This window comes from Gossypium hirsutum, chromosome A08 (assembly GCF_007990345.1).
Source record: "Gossypium hirsutum isolate 1008001.06 chromosome A08, Gossypium_hirsutum_v2.1, whole genome shotgun sequence".
NCBI lineage: Eukaryota > Viridiplantae > Streptophyta > Magnoliopsida > Malvales > Malvaceae > Gossypium > Gossypium hirsutum.
The window spans coordinates 125608409-125630915 of NC_053431.1; the positions used below are offsets into that span (position 1 = coordinate 125608409).

Below are 22507 nucleotides of genomic sequence, written 5' to 3' on the forward strand. Positions count from 1 at the left end.
AAGAAAAGAGAAAATCTTATATTTAAAATAACTAAAACCACGTTGAGGCCACTGTTTTCACCCACGGATTCGCGTTATTTTCTACCAAATCGTATAATTTCAGTTTCATTCCTTACAATTTACAATTTATGCGCTTAAGTCCTTAATTCATACTTTTCCTTTAATTTAATTTTGTCCTTATTTCAAATTTAATTTAAATTTTTGTTTTTTTAATTTATTGAAGTCATAATGTATACTTAATTAATTTGATTTATTTTTTTTATTTTTTTATCAAATTTTATATTAGGATGCTATATTTGCTTATTTGTGTTATATTTATTTTTTCATGAATGTATGTTTTTTTAATTTATTAAAGTCCAACTGTATACTTAATTAATTTTATTTTTCTTTTTATTTATGTCTGGATGATATATTTGCTTATTTGTGTTGATATTTATTTTTTTTGATGAATGTATCCAAGAAGTCCCTTTATTTTGGGGATGTGATCAAATTAGTCCTATTATTAAATTAAGAAATTGAATCCCTATACTGTTAAAAAGAATCGGGAAGAGTTAACAACACTTTAATATATAACCAGACTTCAATCTTATATTTGGAATTTAAATTTCTTCAATCTTTTATCTTTGTATTATGAAATTATGAAGCACACACAAACTCACGACACCCAAAATCCAAATTGTTGAAACAGCAACAATGTCAATCACCTTTACTTGAAATAAGAGCTTACAGTAAAGGTACAAGGACTTCATCTAAATAAAGCAATAAAGTTCAAGGGCTATTTTCATATTTTAGCCATTTAATTAATTAAAAAAGAAAAAAAAAACAACTATCAAGTAGAACATCTAACATGTTGTACATAAAATAGTCAAATAATGATGTTTTGAAAATCGTAAATACAAAATTTCTAACAAAACTATTGTAAGAAAATAATACCATTGTCGTATATTGGTTTTTAATTTGAAGCAAAAATGACCCCTTTTTGCTTCCATATGACAAAAATCTATAATGCCTCGTCTTCTAAGCAAAAAAATATTACCTTATCTTGAACTATGATGTGATGATATGCCTGCATCTGGCTTTTTGGCGATTATGGCGACGTTCCTCGGGGATATTGCTGGATCGAAAATAGGTAACATTACTGATTCTAACACATCACCTTGTTCCTGGAGAAACAATAATCTATCCAGAAGACTAAGAGTTTCCAAGAGAGGCCCAAAAGCAGCACGAAGTGACCAGTAAATCCCAATAAGGCTCTGCATTCGTGCATCGAACAATTGATCAACATTTTGTGATAATCCTGTTTCCCTAACAAATATGCATATTATCAAAGCAATTCCAAAGTGGCCATTGTGATAATTAATTCTAAATCAAAATTTTTATATTAAAAAAGAATGAACTATTTGTGACTGTAGGTTAAATTTCAGACATACTCCAAAAAGGTAACAGTAATAAGTAGTTAAGAGAGACATACGACATAGGGTTCAACTCCCTTCCAAATGCCATGGAAATTTATATTGTCGGAAGGCTTAAGCCCGAGACGACATAATCCAGACTGGCAAAATTTCTCGAAAAGTGAATACTTATCGGTAGACGTAGTCCTTTCACATGTACTACCAGTATGCAAGGACATTTTAGTGAATAGGGCATCCACATCCGACCTTATGCCTGAAGTGTTAACTGCAGCACAAGGAAAAGTTGCAATATCTTATAAATAATTCAAATTTCCCAACCAATCTAATACATGTTGTGAAAAGAAATTGTCCCATGTTTTTTTCCATGCAGGAACTTCACTAGGCAATTACCATAACCATGAAAAGAATGAAAAAACAGATGGAGTGGAAGGTTATCAAAAGAGCCACAAACTAGTTGTCCTAAAACTTAACATTATGTACCTGCTTCAGATTCCCCACTGTGTGTGACAGAGCAAGCCTCATCCATATTACAAGCCATCTGAGGCAGATCAGAATAAGTACTTTCTTCAGCTTGCAGTTCAGACTCAATTATCTTCCTTTGCTGCTTACGGCGCAAAGCCTTCCCTTGGCGCCCAATTGAAGGACTTGTTCCAACTTCAGGGAAATATTTATGCAAAACCTTCGGAAGTTATTGATAATTAGAATAACTAGTTGATATTGTGCAAGCAAAATAATGAAAACCCAACAATAAAATCATGTATCCTGTACCATTTGAAAAGCAGCACGGAAAGCATGCAGCTCAAAATTGTGGAGACCGGCATCCTTTCCTAAACTTTTCCACCTTTCAGCACTCTAAATAAATTAGACATTATTACTAGCTCAATCTTTAAAAGATGACAAAGGTAAACCAAAAGCAATATTAGTAAACTGAATAACTGAATCACTTTTCTTGTGTAACCATACACTGTAAATCTACCAAGGTTCTAATTAGGCAAGCAGACTGTTGCAATTCTTTCCGATAGCAGTCAAAGGAAAATTCAGCAACCAAAGAACTGCTTCATATCAAACTTTTATTTGCTTAGCTGTTTTAATAAGTAACATGTTATTTATACATACCTGCACATCAGCTTATACTGGTTTAAGGTAATCTTAGCTTAATGGAAGGAAGAGGAAAAAAAAAAAAACTGCTAGCATTTGCCATTTGCTAATATTTCTTGTAAAAGGAAAGCAAGATCCACATATACCTGACAAGCAAGATCGCGAGAACTTTTTCCAAGAGATAAGTAAACACTTTTTACACCACAACTCATTGGAAAACCATATTGAATTTGAGCATTTGTAAACCCTTCTTCAGATAGTAAGTTGTAGCAACAGCCAATGCTAATAACTGCTCTAACTTCTTCACACTCTAAAAGGGTCCTGATCAATTACATAAATATTCTATTAGATCAAGTACTAATTGAATAATGACACAATACTCAAATATATGAATACATAATCCAACATTGCATCTGAATAGAAATCAACATCAAATTACAGAGTACAACATGTGGGTATGAGAACTTGAAAAAATATGAAATCAAATACAACCGATATGCGTAAGGACCAGCATTTTGCTCATCTCCTTGAATTTCTCTTTCAAGAAAGTTAAAATCCACCAAACACCCTCATGTCACTATTTCCTTTTCATTGCTGACACTTTAGTCTTTCATTCCCATTGTTCCATTCCATGAATATTTCTCAATGTCATGATCATATAAAAAATATAGCTTATGAAAATTGCATCACCATGTTTTCGTCTTGCAATAACACTCAATGTCAGGATCATATAAAAACTTGAGCGCCATGCTAGTTATTCATTCCTCCTCCGTTAGCCGTTTCTAATACCACCCATTGACTTGTAGCATTACCTTCATATACACACAAATAATATCTTAAAGGTCTTCTGTAATGGGTAATGGTTCTGGTGATCCCACCTAGAACAAAAGGCTCCATAAGATCAACCAATGACTAACAATGTCATATATGGAGTATTGATGGAGAAACAACAGCAGCAGCCCTTAAAATGTCAAGAATAGGCTTTGTCAAACTTGAGAAATAGTCCTAACTCATCCCACCATCATTAACAATGCATTCTACTGCCTTGTTGTATCCTATAAATCACTGTATCTATAATCATATTCTCAAGCGCATTAGTTACTATTTTTAAACATTTTTCCATGGCAGCATTAGATGCTATCCTTGAAACAACTTTTTTTTTTTCAGCCATCATCCTTGAACCAACTTCAATGTCTCATGTGAATTATTTGACCATTGAAGGTTTGAAGCAACGTTGTGAACAACCAGAAAAGTAACAACAATGTTTGGAACTTCTTTTTTTTTTTTTTTTGATAGTGTGACAGTCATATATTATATACAAGTCAACTTCTCAAGTCTCAACTCTACCCAGAAAAAAAGATCTTTTATCCTCTAGTGTAAAAAAGTATATTTCATTGCCATGTCTTATTATACCCATATACTAAATTTGTAGCAATTCTGTGTAGCTGTGACTGTCGTATTGCACCTATATTGTGTGTCCATGTCTGTGCTTCCTAGTCAATCTATTAAATTTGTATGCACAAATTTAATATTTAGACTTAAGTTAGCCTCTATAATTATTATCAATCATCCTAATAGGAAGGCTAGGGAAAATAATAGCTTACAAGCATATTTAGACTTGAGCATTGTTACTGAGAGATCTCCACAAGCATGAAGGCCAGCCAGAACCAAGGAACTCCCTCTGCCTGCCAACCCAAGTTCAAGATCTTGCTCAATCGGTTTTGGCTGCTCAACATCACCTTTATGCGACGACATGGTGGTCAAGGATTTCAATGTTTCTAGGGACATTATGTTACATGTAATTGTTTGAGGCACATTTAATCCCTGGTTTCCTGATCTAACAGAAAAACGTGCAATCTGTCAACAAGTGCAAGGCTTGTAAAAGTAGTGGTTCAATTAACTTAGAAACATAATTGTGACAAATAAATCCACGCTGATATTAGAAGATAAATTGGAATTGGGAAAAAAAAAAACAAAAAAAAACAAAAAACAAAACAAAGAGCAGTTATATACAAAACTTTCTCAAATTTTTTGTTTGTTCAGACAACAAATATCATTGTCAGAACTACAGAGTTTGTTAACGACCAATAAAAAAGAGTGAATAAAGTCATAACATTCCATTCACACAATAGAACAAATTAACTCCAGGTATTTAGTTGGGAAATTTTTTCTTAAAGGCAGTCACTCATATAATCTAGCCATCAAAATGAGAAACATGCACAAGTTTATGTAGTCATCTTTGAAGGTGGCACAAATTAGTCTTTATAATAAAATATAAACCCCCAAGAAGATACGATAAAGGAATTTAGCTCCCTAACATACCCAAATTTCCGCATCTGAGCCATGTAATGTTTCTTGATTCGCTCTGCACGTGCATTTGTAACCTTTCCATGATGGGAACATGCATCTATCGCAACTACAGAAAGCTGGTGCTCGAAGGCAAGGACTTGTGCAAGATAACCCTAGAAAATCATGTTAATCAGGAGAAAGAACCAGATCTCTAGTCTCAGGTGAAGTAAACAACAATATGAAAAAATATTAGGGAACAAAGGGGTTGTGCAAGATACCTCTAGAAAGTCATGTTAATCAGAAGAAAGCATTGTTCTGAAGGAACAAACGTAACAAATATCCAAATACTACATTGTCAAACTCAAAATATCCTAAAACATCTTTTCCAGTGCACATCAACTAAACATTATTGAAGCAGCATTTAGACGTATATATGAAGTAAAGAATGAAAAAAATAAAATAGACAAGACCACATTATATACATGCATACATTGAAACTTTTGCCTGCCTAAGTGTGTAAGAATGACTAATGGGCAAAAGCAGCCAATGTAGGCTGCAGGTTGAAGAAAAGAGGCTTTTGTTGCTCCCGGAGACAACAAAAGGATGCAGATTCTAATGGGAGGTCCAAAACTAAGGATGTGAAGTTTCAAGTAATATGATGCTCGGAAGCATCAGTAATTGAGTTGCACATGAAGGCAACACCTTGTCAAATTGGTTGAGTGAAAAGCTATCGCCAAAGGATTAAGTGAGATTGATGTCACCTCAGAGCAAGTATGGACTTTGAAAAGGAAATCATAGATATTTTGCCTTGCCTTGAAGTTTGGAGAGGTTTTGTCAAAGGCTTGAGATTCATCAAGATAAAAGACTTGGGACCACAAAAAAAGTTGTCACACAAAATCTTGTGCAGATATGACTATGGCAGGAGGTTCGGTAAATGCAACAGTGAGACTAAGTGCCAACAAGTAAGGAATGGGAATGCTGCAATAGGTCATGGTTAAGTTGCTAAGTTACAGGGAGAAAAAGACATCACGAATCAAGAACTCCCAACTCTACCCTCTTTGACCAAAACATGAATACAACAGGCAGCATAATAATTGCATCAAGAGTGATGCCCATCACAAAACTGCCCCATTCAGGATGATAATAAACCTATTGCAGTGTAGACCTCATCCATTAAGTCCAATTTGATTAAACAAAACAGGTCAAATCAGTTTTGATGCATTTTTTGTAGGCTGTATCAATTAATTGTTAGATTCCGAGTTGTGGCAAGCTCGACTAAATTAAACAGCCCCAAGTTCAGCATTATCCAAATAGAAAGTATAAAAGGGAAAACTTTGGGAAGGGGAGGATTAACGAGTGGAATGTACACCTGACCGGCACCAACATCTATTACTGCATCAGCTCTCATAGCACTCGCAGCAGAACTAACAATAGCAGAAAGAACTTCCACCTGTTCACCACAAAAATAAAGTAACTTCGTATATCCACTTTTGTGCAGCACATGCCACATAGGGACATCATTGTTTATGGGAAAAAGAGATGACTTCAATTCCAAAATTGAACATAATAACTACCTCATGTTTCTTCTTTAAATTCATCCCTTGAGCAAGAACGCTATTCAGTGATGTTGGCTGAAAGTTGGGAAATACCTACAACAAACCAGCATGATTTGTATCTTTAGAAAAAAAAAACTCCTACCACACACTTATTAGAGAATAAAATGAATTATTCTACTTTCATAAAGAACAATTATGCAGCCTACAGTTTATTGATTTGCTCATTTCTTCATCAACATGATTTTGCATTTTAACCTTTTCAATTCCCATGTCGTATCAACCTCTTTTTTTTTCATAATAATAGAAAAACAAATACCAAAAACTCAATCACAAAATTTTTTTAAAGAAAGTCAAGAAATTTACCTTTTTCAAGTCCGCTTGTTCGCGAGGATAAACAAGAGATTTCAAAGTAAGAACGAACTCCTTAAGCGAAGTAGGCCAATGATCCTACCATAAAAAATAATTAGATACAATTAATTATTAAAATTTATCATGAACAAAAATCATAGTAAAAAAGGTGGTTTAATTATGAATTGCATCCTTTACATTATGAAAACTAAGAATTTAGTTTTTCTACTCTAATTTGTCAGAATTTGCTCCTTTTAGTTTACGAAAACTGATACGTTAATCCAATTGGCTAGAAGAGTTTAAACTTGCAATTACATCACTGACTAGAAAATTAGCAGTTCAGCAACTTATGTGCTCGGAATTAGCAAAAATCAATGTAAAGGAACTAAATATACAACAAATTAGCAAAAATAAGCTGTTCAAGTTCATATGTTTACTAACAACTGTACTATCTCATTTCTCGCAAAGTATAAGGATCAAATTCTGACAATTTAAAGGGATTAGATTCGCAGTTTTTATAAACTAAAAGGATGAAATTCATAATTAGACAAAAAGAAACAAATTCACCTGGACAATTCCGGAAGGAATAAGGAGAAGACTTTCAACAGATTCATTACTAAGACATTGAAGCCAATCTTCATCAACAGCTTCCCATAGCCTATCCTGAAATAAGTAACATTAATTAATTAATTAATTAATTAATTAATTAATTAAAATTTGAAAAAATATAAAGTAACTTTCATATATATTTCAGCTAACCTTGAAGAAATTGACAACGTGAGCATTGATTAAGAAAGAGAAAGGTTTAATGAAATCAGCAATGGCTTTAATCCATTCCAAGGTTTCAGCTGCAGTATCGCATGAATACTTGCACTGCTTCGCCATTTCTCAATTCTCACACTTCCACAGCTCTTCGTTTTTGAAATTTCTGCGTTTAGGGTTTGGGGCCATTGCTCAGCCCGGTTTATTGAAATCTGCAAATGGCTTTGATCCGTTCCCCAATGCTCCATTTTTCGGGCCAACACGGTTTATGATAAGGTACTAGGAAAATAAAACTTAAAAGACGGTAAAACTTAAAAATTACTGTGAAGACTTTGTATTAAGAGTAAATTTGTATTATCTTTTTTATTCAAAAAATAATAAATTAGGCTTTGTAGATTAAGTTATTAAAATATTCATCTATTTTTACTGTTAAAATTTAGTCATTATACGTTAGCATAATGTACTATTAAAATATTTATCTATTTATACTGTTAAAATTAAGCTTTGATTTAAGGTATAGAGATTAATTTATCCTTTTTTTTAATAGAAGGAAAAAATATAATTTAACTTATAATATAAAGGCCTCCAATACTTTTATTGAATAAAAGTATTTGATAGTGGGGTATGGCATTTTAATTGTCTCGACACCAATATTGATTCCACATCTTCCTACATTAACAACAATACTCATACCAATCGAATTAAAACTCAATCGGCTAACCCCTATATTTTTAAAATGAAATTAAGTTGATAAAATTGATAATGGTGTTAATCATCCAAAATACCAACATGATATTGCCAATAATAACTACAACATAATAAAATAATGATTTTTTTTAGTATGATGTAGATTTTTGTACATGCTATGAATATTAACATTTTTATAAAAGCTAGGATGTCACATTTTGTTATTGTTAAATATTAATTAATTTGACAAACAAAATATAATTAATTATAATTAATAAGATTAATGCTTTAGGACACATTTAAATAGAGCTAAATTACTTGCATATAAATATACTTATATGAAAATATTAACGTTAAAATTATTAATTATATTGAAAAACTTAATTAAATGATTATATTTTATTTTTAATTGTAATTAAAAGAAAAAAATAGTTAAGATAAAAATTATAAAAATTTAATTTAAAATATTAGAAATTTGTACCTACTGATATGAGCTAATATGTACTAGTATAGAATTGACATCCTTATTTTATACATACTAATTTCTAATGTCACATACGGTGCATGTTAGTTTATATGTTTAATATTTAACTAATTTTGTAGATTTTATATTTTAATTGCAGTAATTAACATAAAATAATTTTTTTATTTGAATTACTAAATATAATTAAAATATATTAACTTATCGATTCAAATATTATTATAGAAAAATTTTAAATTATAATTAATGCATTTTTAACATAACACAATATAGTTAAGTTTATGTAATTAATCCAAAGTAACACCATTTAAAACAATAGTTGATTAACATAATTAACTCTAATATGTTAATTAAGTGATAATTAATATGCATAGAATTATTGAGCTATTAAAATCATCATCGTTGAATGGTCTTCTCTACTTATACTACGTGCATCAATTGAAGCCTCTCATTTTCTTTCTCTTTTATAGTTTAATTTATTTTTATGAAATAGCTGTGAACGTCGCCAATTTATGAACAAAAATTCAAACAGATTTCTTTATTGATTTTCAACATTAACCGCCAGGTCAAATTAAATTTAATTCTTCTACTCTAAAAAAAATTGGTCGCTTTGATTTTTTCAATTTAAAGTTAGTCAGGTGGGGCAAATTGGTCAATTTTGACCTCAACTTATTGATTAATTTGGTTGGTTATTAATTTTTAAATTCTAGAATCAAATCGATCGAAAAAAATCAACTTATTTTCCTATCATTTTTAAAATATTTAAAATATATTTATATTTTATAATATATAATAAATATATAATCATATCAAATCAATACAATAACCTTAAACTCAACCCAATAACTCAAGATCGGTAAACTAACTGAATCAAAGTCAATTTAATTTAATCGATTTTCTCAACTAAAATCAGTTGGATCAATTTTGTAATGTTAAAAGTCTATTCGGAAAAAATTCTACCAAATAAATCGATTACTCTCACTATTCACCAAGTAGATTTCAAAAGAAAAACATAGTTAACCCGAATAGAAACTTTGAAATACTTCAGTGACTTGAGTGCAATTTACCCAAAAATTATTACGCATTTGAATCTATTGCTACAGTAAGTATTAAATAAAAGTTAGTTCATTGAAAGAGACAGATTAGATAAGCTCAAAATGAATCTGGTCAAAGACCGAAAAATCCTGATCAAACGCGCATTTTCCGCGCGTGTACCACAAACCCACAAAGATCCATTCAACCCTCAAACTCATCAACAGTTTGTCAAAAAAAAGAAACAGTAAAAAACCAGAGAGATCCCATATCAGATTCATTAAAAAAAACAATCATAAACATTAAAAAAAAATGCATATATACATCTAAAATTCTACAAATTTTTCACATGAAAATGTTAAAAAGGTTACTTACTACTGCCATTAATTAATGCTTAGAGGGAAAAAGCTTTAAGTTATTATTACCAGACCAGTCATTTAGTTTTGTTTCTTCCACCATTTGTGTTCTTTTGTGGTGAAGAAGATGAAAAGAACCCAAAAACATTCAGAACTGGACTCACCCTAACGTTAGCTGAATATGATCTTTCAATCCCTCTTTGTTTAAGCTTTGGACGACCACCATTAAAGCTACTTGGACTACTTGAACTCCTTTCTAAGCTTTGAAACATGATTTTCCCAGATGAGTTCATTCTCGGACTGTTACTGGTTCTGTTCCCGCCGGCGGAGGTAACAACTGGTGTTTGGTTGTTGTTGATGGTGTCGGACCCAGAGTTTGGTTTGGGTTTAACCATTCTTATTCTAGAAGGAGCAAAAGGGTTAGGACTGAAACTTGGTTTGTTGTTGTTATCAGAATCAAGTGATAACCTTGGGAGATCTTCATGGGTGGAAGATGAAGAAGACAGGGATAGTCTTGGGACTGAGTCGTGATTATCCGAGTTGTCCTTCAACAATGGTAGACTCAGTGATGACTCGGCTGTTGATGAAGATGATTTTTTAAGGAATTGTTTAAGAGATTTGGGGTTTTGATTAGTGTTGTCTTGTTGGGTTGATTTTCTAAGACCCAGAATTTCTCTCCACTTGCTTGAACCTTTAGAAGCTTTGCCGGAAACTTCCGGTTCCGTTCGACGGCGAGATTTGGGTGTTTCAAGGGAGGAAACATTGGCCGGAGGAGGGTGTTTGGGAGCTGAGAAATGTAAAGGTACGAGCTTACCGTCTGAGAAAAGTTCATCAGCTGGTAGCATAGTGACGGGATCTTCTTCGAGTCTGAACTCAAAATCACCACCTGCAGCCGTGTCTTGAATCTCCGGCGACGAAACGTAGGGAGAGTAAGGTGGCGTGGGATGCAAATTGGTCTCCGTTGAGACGACGGTGAGGTTGTTAACACAAGCAGAAGCCATTGGGAAGAAGAAGAAGAAGAATAAATAAAGGAAGGAAGGAAGGATATCTTTTTTACATTAGAGAAATGGGGGTTTGTTTTGGATTTGGTTTGACTTGGTATTTTTAGGGTTTGGGAGATATGATAAAGCTGCAATTTATTTATAATATTTATCAGATATCTTATATGGGCTTAAATATAAAATGGGATAATCTCAAATTTAGTCCTCAATGTTTATATTTTTTATTTGACTCTTATTATTTTTTTAGTTAAATTTGATAATTAACCTTTTAAAAAAATTCAAATCGCTTTATTTTAACAAGTGACAATATATTATTTTTTTATACTCCTATTTCAGTCAAATTTGAGAAAATAATCTTTTAATTAAACTTTATTTTTGTTTCAATCAAACTCTGGTTAGTCTAGATTATTTTATTATTATTTGACCTATAAATTTAACCTATAAATAGGCTCTTTTACAACCTTAGAAAATACACCTATTAGAGATTAAAATTTATAACACATTTAGAGAATTTTGTATTTACGTTTTGAGGGTTCTTTGTTTTTCGAGTTTTCGGGGTAAAGTTTTTATCTCCATCTTTTGTACTCATCGTTCTTTTGCTATTATAGTAAAATTATCTTTGCCCATGGCTTTTATCCTCTTTGGAGGGATTTTTCCATGTTAAATTTGTGTGTTCAATTTCTCAACTTATTCGGTTATTTTTTTACTTGTTGCGTAATCGTGTCGATCCCAACAAGTGGTACCAGAGCTAGTTCAATTTTTATAGATCAGCCCGTTCAGAGATAGTAACAGCAAGATTTGAAATTGAGAAGTTTGATGGTGAGACAAATTTTAATCTGTGGCAAGTTCGGATGATGGCAATTCTAGCTCAAATTGGCTTGAAAAAGGTTGTTATTAGGAAAAAGCTTGAGAATCTATATCAAACAGAATGGGAAAAACTTTATGAAAAGGCCTTGTGTGCAATCCTGTTCTGCCTCGTGAATATGGTATTGCATGAGGTATTGATGGAGAAAACCTCATCCGCCTTATGGAAAATGTTAGAAACTCTTTATGCGACTATGTCTCTGGCTAACTGTTTAGTGTTGAAACAATGTCTATTTACGTTTCGCATGAACGAATGTTAGCTTTTTAAATATCACATCAGTCAATTCATTACTCTTTTAAATGATTTAAAGAACGTTGAGGTTCATATTGATGATGAAGATCAAGTTATGCTATTATTGTGCTCTTTACCCCATTTATACAAGTCTTTCAAGGAGACCCTGATTTATGGTAGAGACACACTCTCGTTCGAAGATGTGAAAGGTCCTTTGTTGAGTAGAGACAAACTCGACAATGAGTTTGGTTTGGATAGCAAGACAGATAAGTAAGCTTCCGTTTTGGTAGCATCAAAGAAACGAGATAAAATGTGTCGCTATTGTAAAAAAGTTAGGTCACGTCAAAGCAGATTGTTATAAACTACAAAATAAAAGAGCTGCTAAGAGTAACAAGGAAGATGTAGTTGGTGCTAATTTGGCTGATGAAAGCAGTGATGATTTTTTATTAGTGTCAATGAGCGATAACTCCAAGCTTACGTCTGAGTGGATCCTAGATTCTCTACATACAGTGTCCCAATAGAGAATGGTTCTCCACGTACAGTTCGGTTGAAGGTGGAGTTGTGTGCATGGGAAACGATTCATCTAGTAAGGAAATTGGTAGTGGTACTGTTAAAATTAGGATACAGGATGGGACGATTAGGACACTCTCAGATGTAAGGTATGTGCCTGATTTACGAAAGAATCTCATCTCGTTGAGTATTTTAGACTTGAAAGGATGCATAATCAATATCGAGTCGAGAGACATTAAAGTATCTCGTGGAGCTTTCATTTTGTTTAAAGGTAAAAGAACTGTCAGTCTTTACATTCTGGGCGGTTCTACAATGACTAGTGAAATCGAAGTCTTTTTGTCCGTTACGGAGTCAAAGTCAATTCATTTAGAGCGGAGGCAACTTGGTCATGTGAGGGAAAAAGGTATGATCGTTTCGTTGAAGAGAGGTTCTCTTTGGATACAAGTTTAGAAAAGTTAGGGCATTATGTTCGTGAAAATTAGACTCGGGTTAGTTTTAATTTGGTAGAGTATAAGTCAAAGGTTAGAAGTCTTCCAGTTTCTAAGCACAGATTCTACTCAATTAATTCCTTACATAGTTTAAGATAGACCTGTGGCGGGCTTTGGCAAAGATGGCATTGTGAAAATATGAGTCAAAGTGGAGATTTATTGAGTATGACTCTTATTTCAGTCAAATTTGAGAAATAAACTTTCAGTTAAAATCTGTTTATTTGTTTCAATCAAACTCTGATTAGTCTAGATTATTTTATTATTATTTGACCTATGAATTTAGCCTATAAATAGGCTCTTTTATAACCTAGAAAATACACTCATAAGAGATTAGAACTCATAACACATTTAGAGAATTTTGTGTTTATGTTTTAAGGGTTCTCCATCTTTTGTACTCTTCGTTCTTTTGCCGTTATAGTAAGATTATCTTTCCCCGTGGTTTTAATCCTTTTTGGAGGGGTTTTTCACATTAAATTTGTATGTTCAATTTCTCAATTTATTCCGTTATTTTTTTTTACTTGTTGCTTAGTCAGGTTGATCCCAACATTTTATATGTCAGGTCAATTATAATTTAAAAATATAAAAAACTTTTAAAATTTCAAAAAATAAAATGGTCGGAGTATAGGTGTATTGCCATGCAGACTGTCATGTTTAAAAATTTAACATTTTAGTCAAATTTCTATTAAAAAACAATAATTCAACTTTTTTTTTAAAGTTGATGATCCAATTTGACTCTTTTTAAATAGTTGATGATCAAATTTAGCTAAAAAAAGAGTAATAACCAAATTGACAAAAAAATGTAAATGTTAAAAGCTAAATTTGACATCATGTCATATAAAATTAACCCTAAAACTATATTATTTTTCTTAGCTAGATACTTAAAGTTTTTATTTATTTATTTATCAAAAGTGATACTTAAACTATTAATTTTATCTCAATTTACATTCAAAACATAATACGCGACATATTTCTATTAGACATTGTATGGTTTTGAATAAAATGAGGCGATCTTGATAATTTAGGTACCATTTTCCACCAAAAATACCTAAGTAAAAAAAATAGTGTAATGTGATAGCAAATTTCGTAATTAAACCTTTTTAAAATCAAGATAAAAAATAGAACGTTAAAGTCTTAAACGAATTAAATAAAAGATAAATTTAATTTAAATATATATTTTTTTTAAAATTTAGATAAAAAATTATAATTCGTTTTCGTCTTATTTAAATAAAACTTAAAGATAAAATTAATTTAAATATATATATTTAAAAATTAGATTAAAATTATTTTTTTATCTTGGACTGAATAATTTAATTAATAACTATAGTTTTTTTAATCTTGTCTAAATTTAATTCAATGGGTAGATTTTATTTTAATTATTTCGATCTTTGTAATAATATTGTACTTATAATTGTATTATAATTATACTAACCATCACACTATATTTATTTATGTAAATTTCTTTTGGTAAATTTCAATAATAAGAAAAATTCAAACTACCAACGCGACTAACATGATTCAAACCCCAAACTACTTCTAAAACGGTAAATACCTTTTATCGTCAAATCATTATACCATCACATAATATGTTATTTTTGTAAACTTTCAAAAATAATAATCAAATCAAGGTTAGATACAATTTAATAAAGCGAAATAAAATAAATTTAATATATGGTCAGTGGTAGGCTTCATATTTACTCTACCCTGCATGGATAAATTTTTTAGGGTTTTTTTTAATATTTTCTAAATTTAAGCCAATAATATTTGGTTTGACCTGGCCTCCAATCTTATTTCTAGGGACTAACAAGGTTGAGTTGGGTTTTGTTGGATTCGATTTTAAATTCTTTAAAATCATAAATATCTTCTTCTTCTTTTAACTTTTCTAAGCAAATAAAAATTAATTATAATATTTTTTTGAAAAAAATTACAGTATTTTAAAGAAATTTTTATCTTTATATCATAAAAATTGAAATAATTATAAATTAAATAAAATTTAATTTAATTTAATTTTAAATTTTTATTTCTGAAACTATCAGAACACCAAACACTATATTTAGATTTGATTTTTAAATTCTCTTTCTTGCCTTACGACCCATATTTGAAGTTTGTGGTTGTATCTCCTAACAATATTGTATCCAATGTTCAAATATGCATTTTCTCCTTAAAAGTGCAATGTGTTTTACCGTTACATCAAATCACAATAAAAATGGAAGGACTAAATTCTAAATATACAAAGAATAGAGGGACTTTAAGCATATTTTAACAAAAGAGAATTAGGTAGAAGCTGTAATTTTAGTTAGTATAGTTTGAAGTTTTTGGTTGATATCATTAATGCTTTCCAATTGAGAAGCTAAATTGGCAATGGTGGGTAGTGCTTAACTTAGCCTTTAGAACTTGCAAAACACACAAGGAAGGAAAATTGGGGAAGGCAGAACAAATGTGACTAAAAGATGAAAACAATTAATTGAATCAATTATAAACACTTAATTAGACAATTAATTAATTCAATTTCAACAAACCATTTGATGAGAATAATTTTGGAAAAGAATTATTATACTCTTTTTAACTCAAATTATTTAAACTTTTTTTAATTACAATAACAGAGTAAAGCCTGATTAATAAATGCGACTAGCGCGATTCGAACCCAGACCACACCTAGAGCGAAAAACACTCTAGACCATCAAATCATCACATAGGGTTCAAATTATTTAAACCATTTATTAAATGTCAGGAATTAATAAATACCAATTCGGTTAGAAAAATTATTAAACCACTCATAATTTAAAAGGTAATTAATATTATTATAAGAGTATTTTTATATTTTCATACTTTTATATATTATTAAAAGAACAATTGAAAAATAATACTCGAAAATCAAACACAATACCAATAAATTTATATAAAAATCTCGTACCACACTACCAATAATCACTCATTGAAATAATTTTATAAATCTTTTCTTTAATATAAAATATTTTCATTCACTTCTAGGTGTGATGAACTCTAGTATATATCAAGTTAATGGCTTAATATAACATTTGGTACTTGAGCTTAACAATTTTTTTAATTTGATACTTAATCTTTTTTTAGTCCAATTTCGTACCTGAATTTTACTCTTTTCCTAATTTGGTACCTAATTTTTTTTGTTTAATTTGGTACCTAAACTTGTCAAGCGTTGTACAAATTACTCCAATATACTAACAATGTTATTTTTTTATGATGTAGCAAAAATAATCAATGTATGATTGCCTTATGACAGATGACATGATATTTCTTTCTTGTATTTTAAATGTTCTATTACTTTTAGTTTAATTTATTTATTTCATTTATTAATTTAAATTAATGAATTTCTTTTACTTTGGGGTTTTTTAAACTATTATTTTCTTATTCAACATCAAATTGTTAAGCATAATTTAATGCATAAATTTTTAACTCGAATTTCCTCTAACAATGACGATATTTTTAGCATAACACGAATTTTTTAACACCGTTAGTGCTTTGAGGTAATTTGTATAATATTTAGCAAGTTTAGGTACTAAATCAGGAAAAAATGTACTAAGTTCAGGTATCAAATTGAACCATTAAAAAATTTAGGTACAAATTAAAAAAAATGTCAAATTCAAATACCAATTTAGTCAAAAAAAAATTAACTACTAAATTAGGAAAAAAATTTGTTAAAATTCAGATGCTAAATATTATATTAAGCATAATCATATTTTAAAGACTATAATATTAGACCAAATTTAATGCCAGTAATTAGTGATTGCAATGTTTATTTTATATCAAAATCACATATTTTGTCAGGCATTGATATTGTTGTTTATACAAAAGAATATGAGTTCGAATGTATTAAAATATGTTTATCTTCCCATTCAAATATTTGAATATTATGAATAATTCTAAGCCATATCGGATGAAAGCAACATATTTTATATTTTATATAAATTTAAAATTAAATAATTTATTTAATTAAGACAAGTAAGTAAACTGTTTACTCGAAGATTACATCCGTTTGACCTCTGTTCTTTTATTATTATTAAATTAGGCATAGCAATGGCGTAAGTTGTTAAGAAGTTAATATAGGCAGGCAATGGTAGATGTCAAGTTTGGCGTGCTGAAAATGAGGGAATGCAATATTTTTTTTAGTAGTGGAATATTCCATCTCCATCAGAGTAAAATTAATTTTGTATATTTTTTTACTTTAATTATTAAATTTCATATATATATGTCAAATTTAATATAAAATAAAAAATTTTATTTCTTATTTTATGTAAAAGACTTTTAACTGTTCAACAAATATTAATATATATACACCTTTTTAGATTAATATGGTAGAGATATAGGATCGGTTTGAATATTTGCATGCATGAATTAGGCTTTAGGACTTAGGATTTTTATATTGATAAATTCAATAGTTAAATCTTTAAATTATTAATTATACAAAATATATGAAAATGTGTAAAACCTTTTTACGGGTTACATTCTTTCATAATTTTTTTTTACAATTAACCTTTTAACAATCTAATCGCTGAATGTATCGATATAATTATACTTGTTATCAATGCAATTTTTGAACCGAATTGATATCTTTATCATTTCAATATTAAAAAGAGTATATTAATATTTATTAAACAAATTAATAGTTTTTTACATAAAATAAATAATTAAAAAAATAATTTATGTAAAGTTTTACATGCATGATTTATACAGATGGAATGTAAAATATGGCGGTTGAATTATTAAAATATTAATCGTATAAAAATAAAATAGATCCCTCCTCTCGATATATATATATTTATATATAAATAAATTTTTAAAAAAGTGAAAAGAAGTAATTCAATGAAATTGATTTTTGTTACTATTTAATTCAAGTCAATCTAAATTTTTATATAAAAATATTAAAAATCAAAGGTATGTTTGGATAGCACAAAGTGATTGAATTGAAATGTAATTATCAGGGTAGTAATTACAAGAGACAAAGAATTGTAATTTTCTAAACATTTTTAACTGACAGAATATAACTACATCGTAATTCCTTGATTTGGTAGTACAATTTATAATTATGCAGTTACATAATTTATATATATATATTAAAATATTAATTATTATAAAAATTTCAACACAATAAAAAAATCTAAACAAGTAAAAGAAATTGAAATAAAATCATATATAATATGTTAGTCCAAGAAAGCAATTGGTAATATAATTACTAATAAAAATAACAAGAAAAATAAACATCATATGCAATTTTATCTAATTGCTCTAGCATTTCATATTTGTTGAGTTCTTACTCATCATCATCCACCAACAAATGAAGTTATGAAGTATGATCCAACATTTTTTTATGCTATAATGAGTGATGTTGTTAATATGAGAAATATTCTTTTAGAACAACAAATATCCTCTCACACACATTTCAAAGCTTTAAATGTTTCAAATAAAGAGTTTACTACTTGTTTGGTGCTTGTGCCTGGTTTTTGTAACACCCCAAATCCGGCCCAGACGTAATGGCCGAATCTGACGTGCCACATTGAAGTTAAAAATCCACGCTTTGTTTTAGTGTTTTAAAAAAATCGTCGTTTGATAAGGCTTAACCAAGTGAATGGAAGCTGCGCACCAGGTAGGTATCCAAAAACAGAAAAGGTGAGCCATGAAGGCTGCTTAAGTACCAAGCTCTTCAAATTGATCCAATCCTAGACATGCCCACAACCATTGCCACACTCTGGTACGAGGTTAGGTTTTGAGAAAAACGAGTTAGAATTCATTTAAGTAGATATTTTTGATAAATCGATTAATTGTATCGTTGCGTTATTTTAAAAACAATTATCATTTTGAAAACGCGGCCTAAGTCTAACCCATTTTGGATTGTTATCAGTAAAATATAGGGTATAAAATAAAATAATCCCAGAAAAATAATTAAAATGGCCTTATTACAACCCAAAACCAAATAATAATATTAATAAGATAAAACTTATAAAGAAATAAATCGGCTACTTATTGCAATTGAAAGAAACAGAAACAGTAGTGTGGCCATCTCCGAGTCCCTCGCAGCTCCAAACCATCTAAGCTTAGGGATTACCTGCACAGTTAGAAACGGGGTGAGTTTACGAAAACTCAGTGTGTAATCCCAATAACATACAAACAGTGAAAACACAGTATCAGTACAATCTGGGCCAAAGCCCTATTTAGTATTGACATATACTAGGCCGAAGCCTTTCGTTTAACGGTTACTGGGCCGAAGCCTTTTCATAAATCATATCACTGGGCCGAAGCCTTTTCATAAATCATTTCACTGGGCCGAAGCCTTTACTGTAAACAGTATGGCCCATAGGCCCATTTCAATATCACATATAATGTCAATGGATGTATGCAAGCCCATTTCAATATCATATGAAATACCAATGAATGTATGCAAGTCCATTTGGGGAGACTACTCGACCACCATCTGCTACTCTCCACCCGTACCAACCAACACACCATGTGAGGAATGATTCAACCCACCCAACCAACACACCACTGGCAGCATAGCTGCTTTATCATATATCTGGAGGCCTAGCCTCTTTTAATAACTGGGGCAAAGCCCTTTTCGGTAAACTGGGGCAAAGCCCTTTTCAATAAACTGGGGCATAAGCCCTTTTCGGTAAACTGGGGCATAAGCCATTTTCAATAAACTGGGGCATAAGCCCTTTTGCACTTCCTCCATCCATATAAAAACCCAACTCAATGCATTTATGAATACATCATGTGCATTTCATACATATCATTAGGGGTGAGCATTCGATCGAATCGAATCGAATCGAATCGAAAATTTTCGAGTTAATCGAGTTTTCGAATCTTATTTTATCATCCTAACTTTATTTGAAATTTTCTCGAATCGAGTCGAGTGAGATGGAATTCGAATCGAATCGAATATATTTGTTCGAGTTAAGTTTTAAAAAAAAGACTAGCGTTATTTATTTTTATGTAATTTTTCAAAAAAATAATTTTCTTTAAAGTTTTTAAACATGATCATACAACAAAAAATTAAAGTAAATAAGTGAATAAATACAAGGTTTGACATTTATGACGTTGATACAAATTGTGGTTCAGGTATTCCAACTCACCACTTTTGATTAGTTCTTCCTTTAGTGGTTCAGGTATTTGTCGAATAAAACTGGCCTTTGCATCTGCAATCAACTTCTTCCTGCACAAAAGTAGTTGAATGTAAGAATCAAGGTTTGACATTTATGACGTTGATACAAATTGTGGGGAGATTATTGCAATAAAAAGAAAATGAATTAAAAGAAAAAAAGAGTGTGTAGTGCATCTAGCAAAGGAAATAGAAAGGCCATTTGTTATGTTTTACTCTTGGAAAATTCAAAAACTTGCTGCAAAGAAAAAGGCATACAAATTGAAATCCATGGTGAAAGGGAACCAGACATCACACAGCATCCCTTATAAAACAAATATTACATCTCAAAATGACCATTTATCCTAAAACGAAACATTATGAACAAAACTCACAGCATTTTTGCAGGCAAGAAAGCAAACTAAATTCTTGCAAACTAAACATAAGCTCAAATCAGTTCAATCACAGCAACACTTCTATCTCATTATCCAGGTCCATGTATGCGCATGTTTATATCAAGGTTGAGTAATAAATAAGCCTTAGGTTTGAAAAACAATGCTTGAAAGCATTTTATTGACTCAAAAGCTCTGGGGAACCAAATCAACCTTGGCATGGAAAAAGAAAAAAAATTGTCTTTCTTTGCAAGTATATGCTTCTACAGAAGTTTATCATACATGCCAACAATTTACACCATTTTGATGAAAATCTATAGCAAGAAGATTGCATCAAAATTCCTAAAGAAATCATGCATGCAAAGTAAACATAAAAATTAAATTACCCATACATGGGCGTATTACATAACAGTTCAACAAAGACAAAGACTTACCCGATTTGGAGTAAAGATTTTAATTTGAAGGTTGGAATGAATTAAAAGAAGAAGAAGGATGAGTTTAATTTTAGGGTTTCATTTCATACAAAACAGAGTCGGGGCGGGGAGAATCAGAGAATAAAAAAAATAATTGGAAATTGAAATTGGCTGCAGCTGGGGTATGGAAGGTTTGAATTGATTTGGATTTGGGGGAGGAATTGGCCAATTGGGTTTGGGAAAATAATATTTTGGGCAAACGGGCTTGGGTTGGGGTAGGAAAAAAATAGGATAAAATAAATTAATAAAATATTTGGGCTTGGGTTTATAATTACTAAAAGCTTAAAATCTAAAAAAATTAAAAAATATAGTTTATATTCAGTTTATTCGAATTATTCGAGTTATTCGAATTTGAGAATTCAACTCGACTCGAACTCAAAATTCGAAAAAAAATTCGAGTTGATTCGATTAATTCGATTAACTCGATTCGAATAATTCGAATTTCGAATTTTTTTTCAATTTTTTCGAATAGAATCAAATTTTGCTCACCCCTACATATCATGTGCATTTCATACATATCATGTGCATTTTATACATATCATGTGCATATCATATCAATCATGTATATCATATCCCACGTATCAAATTGATAATTAAACCCTAGGGGGTATAATGGTCATTTTTACATAGGGACAAAACAATCATTTTCATACTATAAGGGTAATTTCATAATTTTACCAAATATCAGGGTTTTTCATGTTCATCAACAATTATCAATATTTCCGAGTGTTTAAACAATGATCTTTAACCCACTTTATCAAACTCGGGCTTTTGGGCCCAAAACCTCTAATAAGCCCTACGAATGCCGATTTAGCCCACTAAGCCTGCTTAATCCAAATTTTACAATAGTACTAACCGTGTTATCATGCAACTTTTCCAAATTCTATTTTCTATCAATTTTACCCAAATGGGCCCGAAAGCCCATTGGGTCCAATTCTAGCCCATTGATGCCCAACTTACCATCGTGCACAAAATTGTGCTCTTACCTGTTCCATCAATCCAACCACCAATCAGATCGTATCTATCGCACATTAAGCAAAGGCAAAATCACAAGTTCCCGAAATACCGGTATTTTAGCATTTCGGCTTTTCAGCAAATATTAATCTAAGCTATTATGAGGGTTAGTACACACCTGTTACGGTTTGAAGTTGAAACGTTTCCATAATCAATCACTTACGATAACCACCACCTGTCACTCAAACTTAACTATTCCAATATCAATATATGTAAATCCTAAGCACATCAGTCATACGGAACATAAGGGCGTATTCATCATTTTACCATACAAGGGTATTACGGTCACTTTACCCTACAGGGGCTTTACGGTCTTTTTACCTATTAGGGGTAATTTAGTCATTTCATCCTACAAGGGTGTTTTGGTAAATCTACAAATCAAGGGTATTTCTATAATTTTGTAAATC

General features: G+C 30.7%; 2 protein-coding genes across 5 annotated transcripts; both read right to left on the minus strand.

Moving 5' to 3' along the window:
* Nucleotides 1–831: 831 nt before the first annotated feature.
* Nucleotides 832–8315, minus strand: LOC107909161 (protein RRNAD1). Of its 4 annotated transcripts, none has more exons than XM_016836606.2 (12): nt 7463–8315; nt 7271–7366; nt 6719–6802; nt 6374–6448; nt 6169–6249; nt 4833–4972; nt 4129–4347; nt 2657–2831; nt 2181–2264; nt 1893–2091; nt 1472–1677; nt 832–1297 (listed from the first exon to the last, which is right to left on the minus strand). In XM_016836606.2, the coding sequence occupies exons 1-12, from the start codon at nt 7586–7588 to the stop codon at nt 1145–1147; spliced, it is 1638 nt and encodes a 545-aa protein (XP_016692095.2). In that variant the 5' UTR covers nt 7589–8315; the 3' UTR covers nt 832–1144. The 4 variants fall into 4 exon arrangements, with proteins under 4 accessions (XP_016692095.2, XP_016692096.2, XP_016692094.2 ...); XM_016836607.2 differs by having other exon boundaries at nt 832–1305; XM_016836605.2 differs by having other exon boundaries at nt 832–1253; nt 7463–8305.
* Nucleotides 8316–9913: 1598 nt separating this feature from the next.
* LOC107909162 (uncharacterized) lies at nt 9914–11149 on the minus strand. Its single transcript, XM_016836610.2, has one exon. The coding sequence runs from the start codon at nt 11020–11022 to the stop codon at nt 10099–10101; it is 924 nt and encodes a 307-aa protein (XP_016692099.2). The 5' UTR covers nt 11023–11149; the 3' UTR covers nt 9914–10098.
* Between the last annotated feature and the right edge of the window lie 11358 nt (nt 11150–22507).

What these genes read in the sequence shown, in the direction of transcription:
- LOC107909161 (XM_016836605.2), bottom strand. Translation starts at nt 7,588, where the DNA reads ATGGCGAAGCAGTGCAAGTATTCATGCGATACTGCAGCTGAAACCTTG. An exon ending in AACAAGCGGACTTGAAAAAG is followed by an intron (nt 6,449 to 6,718) that starts GTAAATTTCTTG and finishes GGTTTGTTGTAG; the next exon opens with GTATTTCCCAACTTTCAGCC. An exon ending in CTCTCAGTAACAATGCTCAA is followed by an intron (nt 2,832 to 4,128) that starts GTCTAAATATGC and finishes GTAATTGATCAG; the next exon opens with GACCCTTTTAGAGTGTGAAG.
- LOC107909162 (XM_016836610.2), bottom strand. Translation starts at nt 11,022, where the DNA reads ATGGCTTCTGCTTGTGTTAACAACCTCACCGTCGTCTCAACGGAGACC.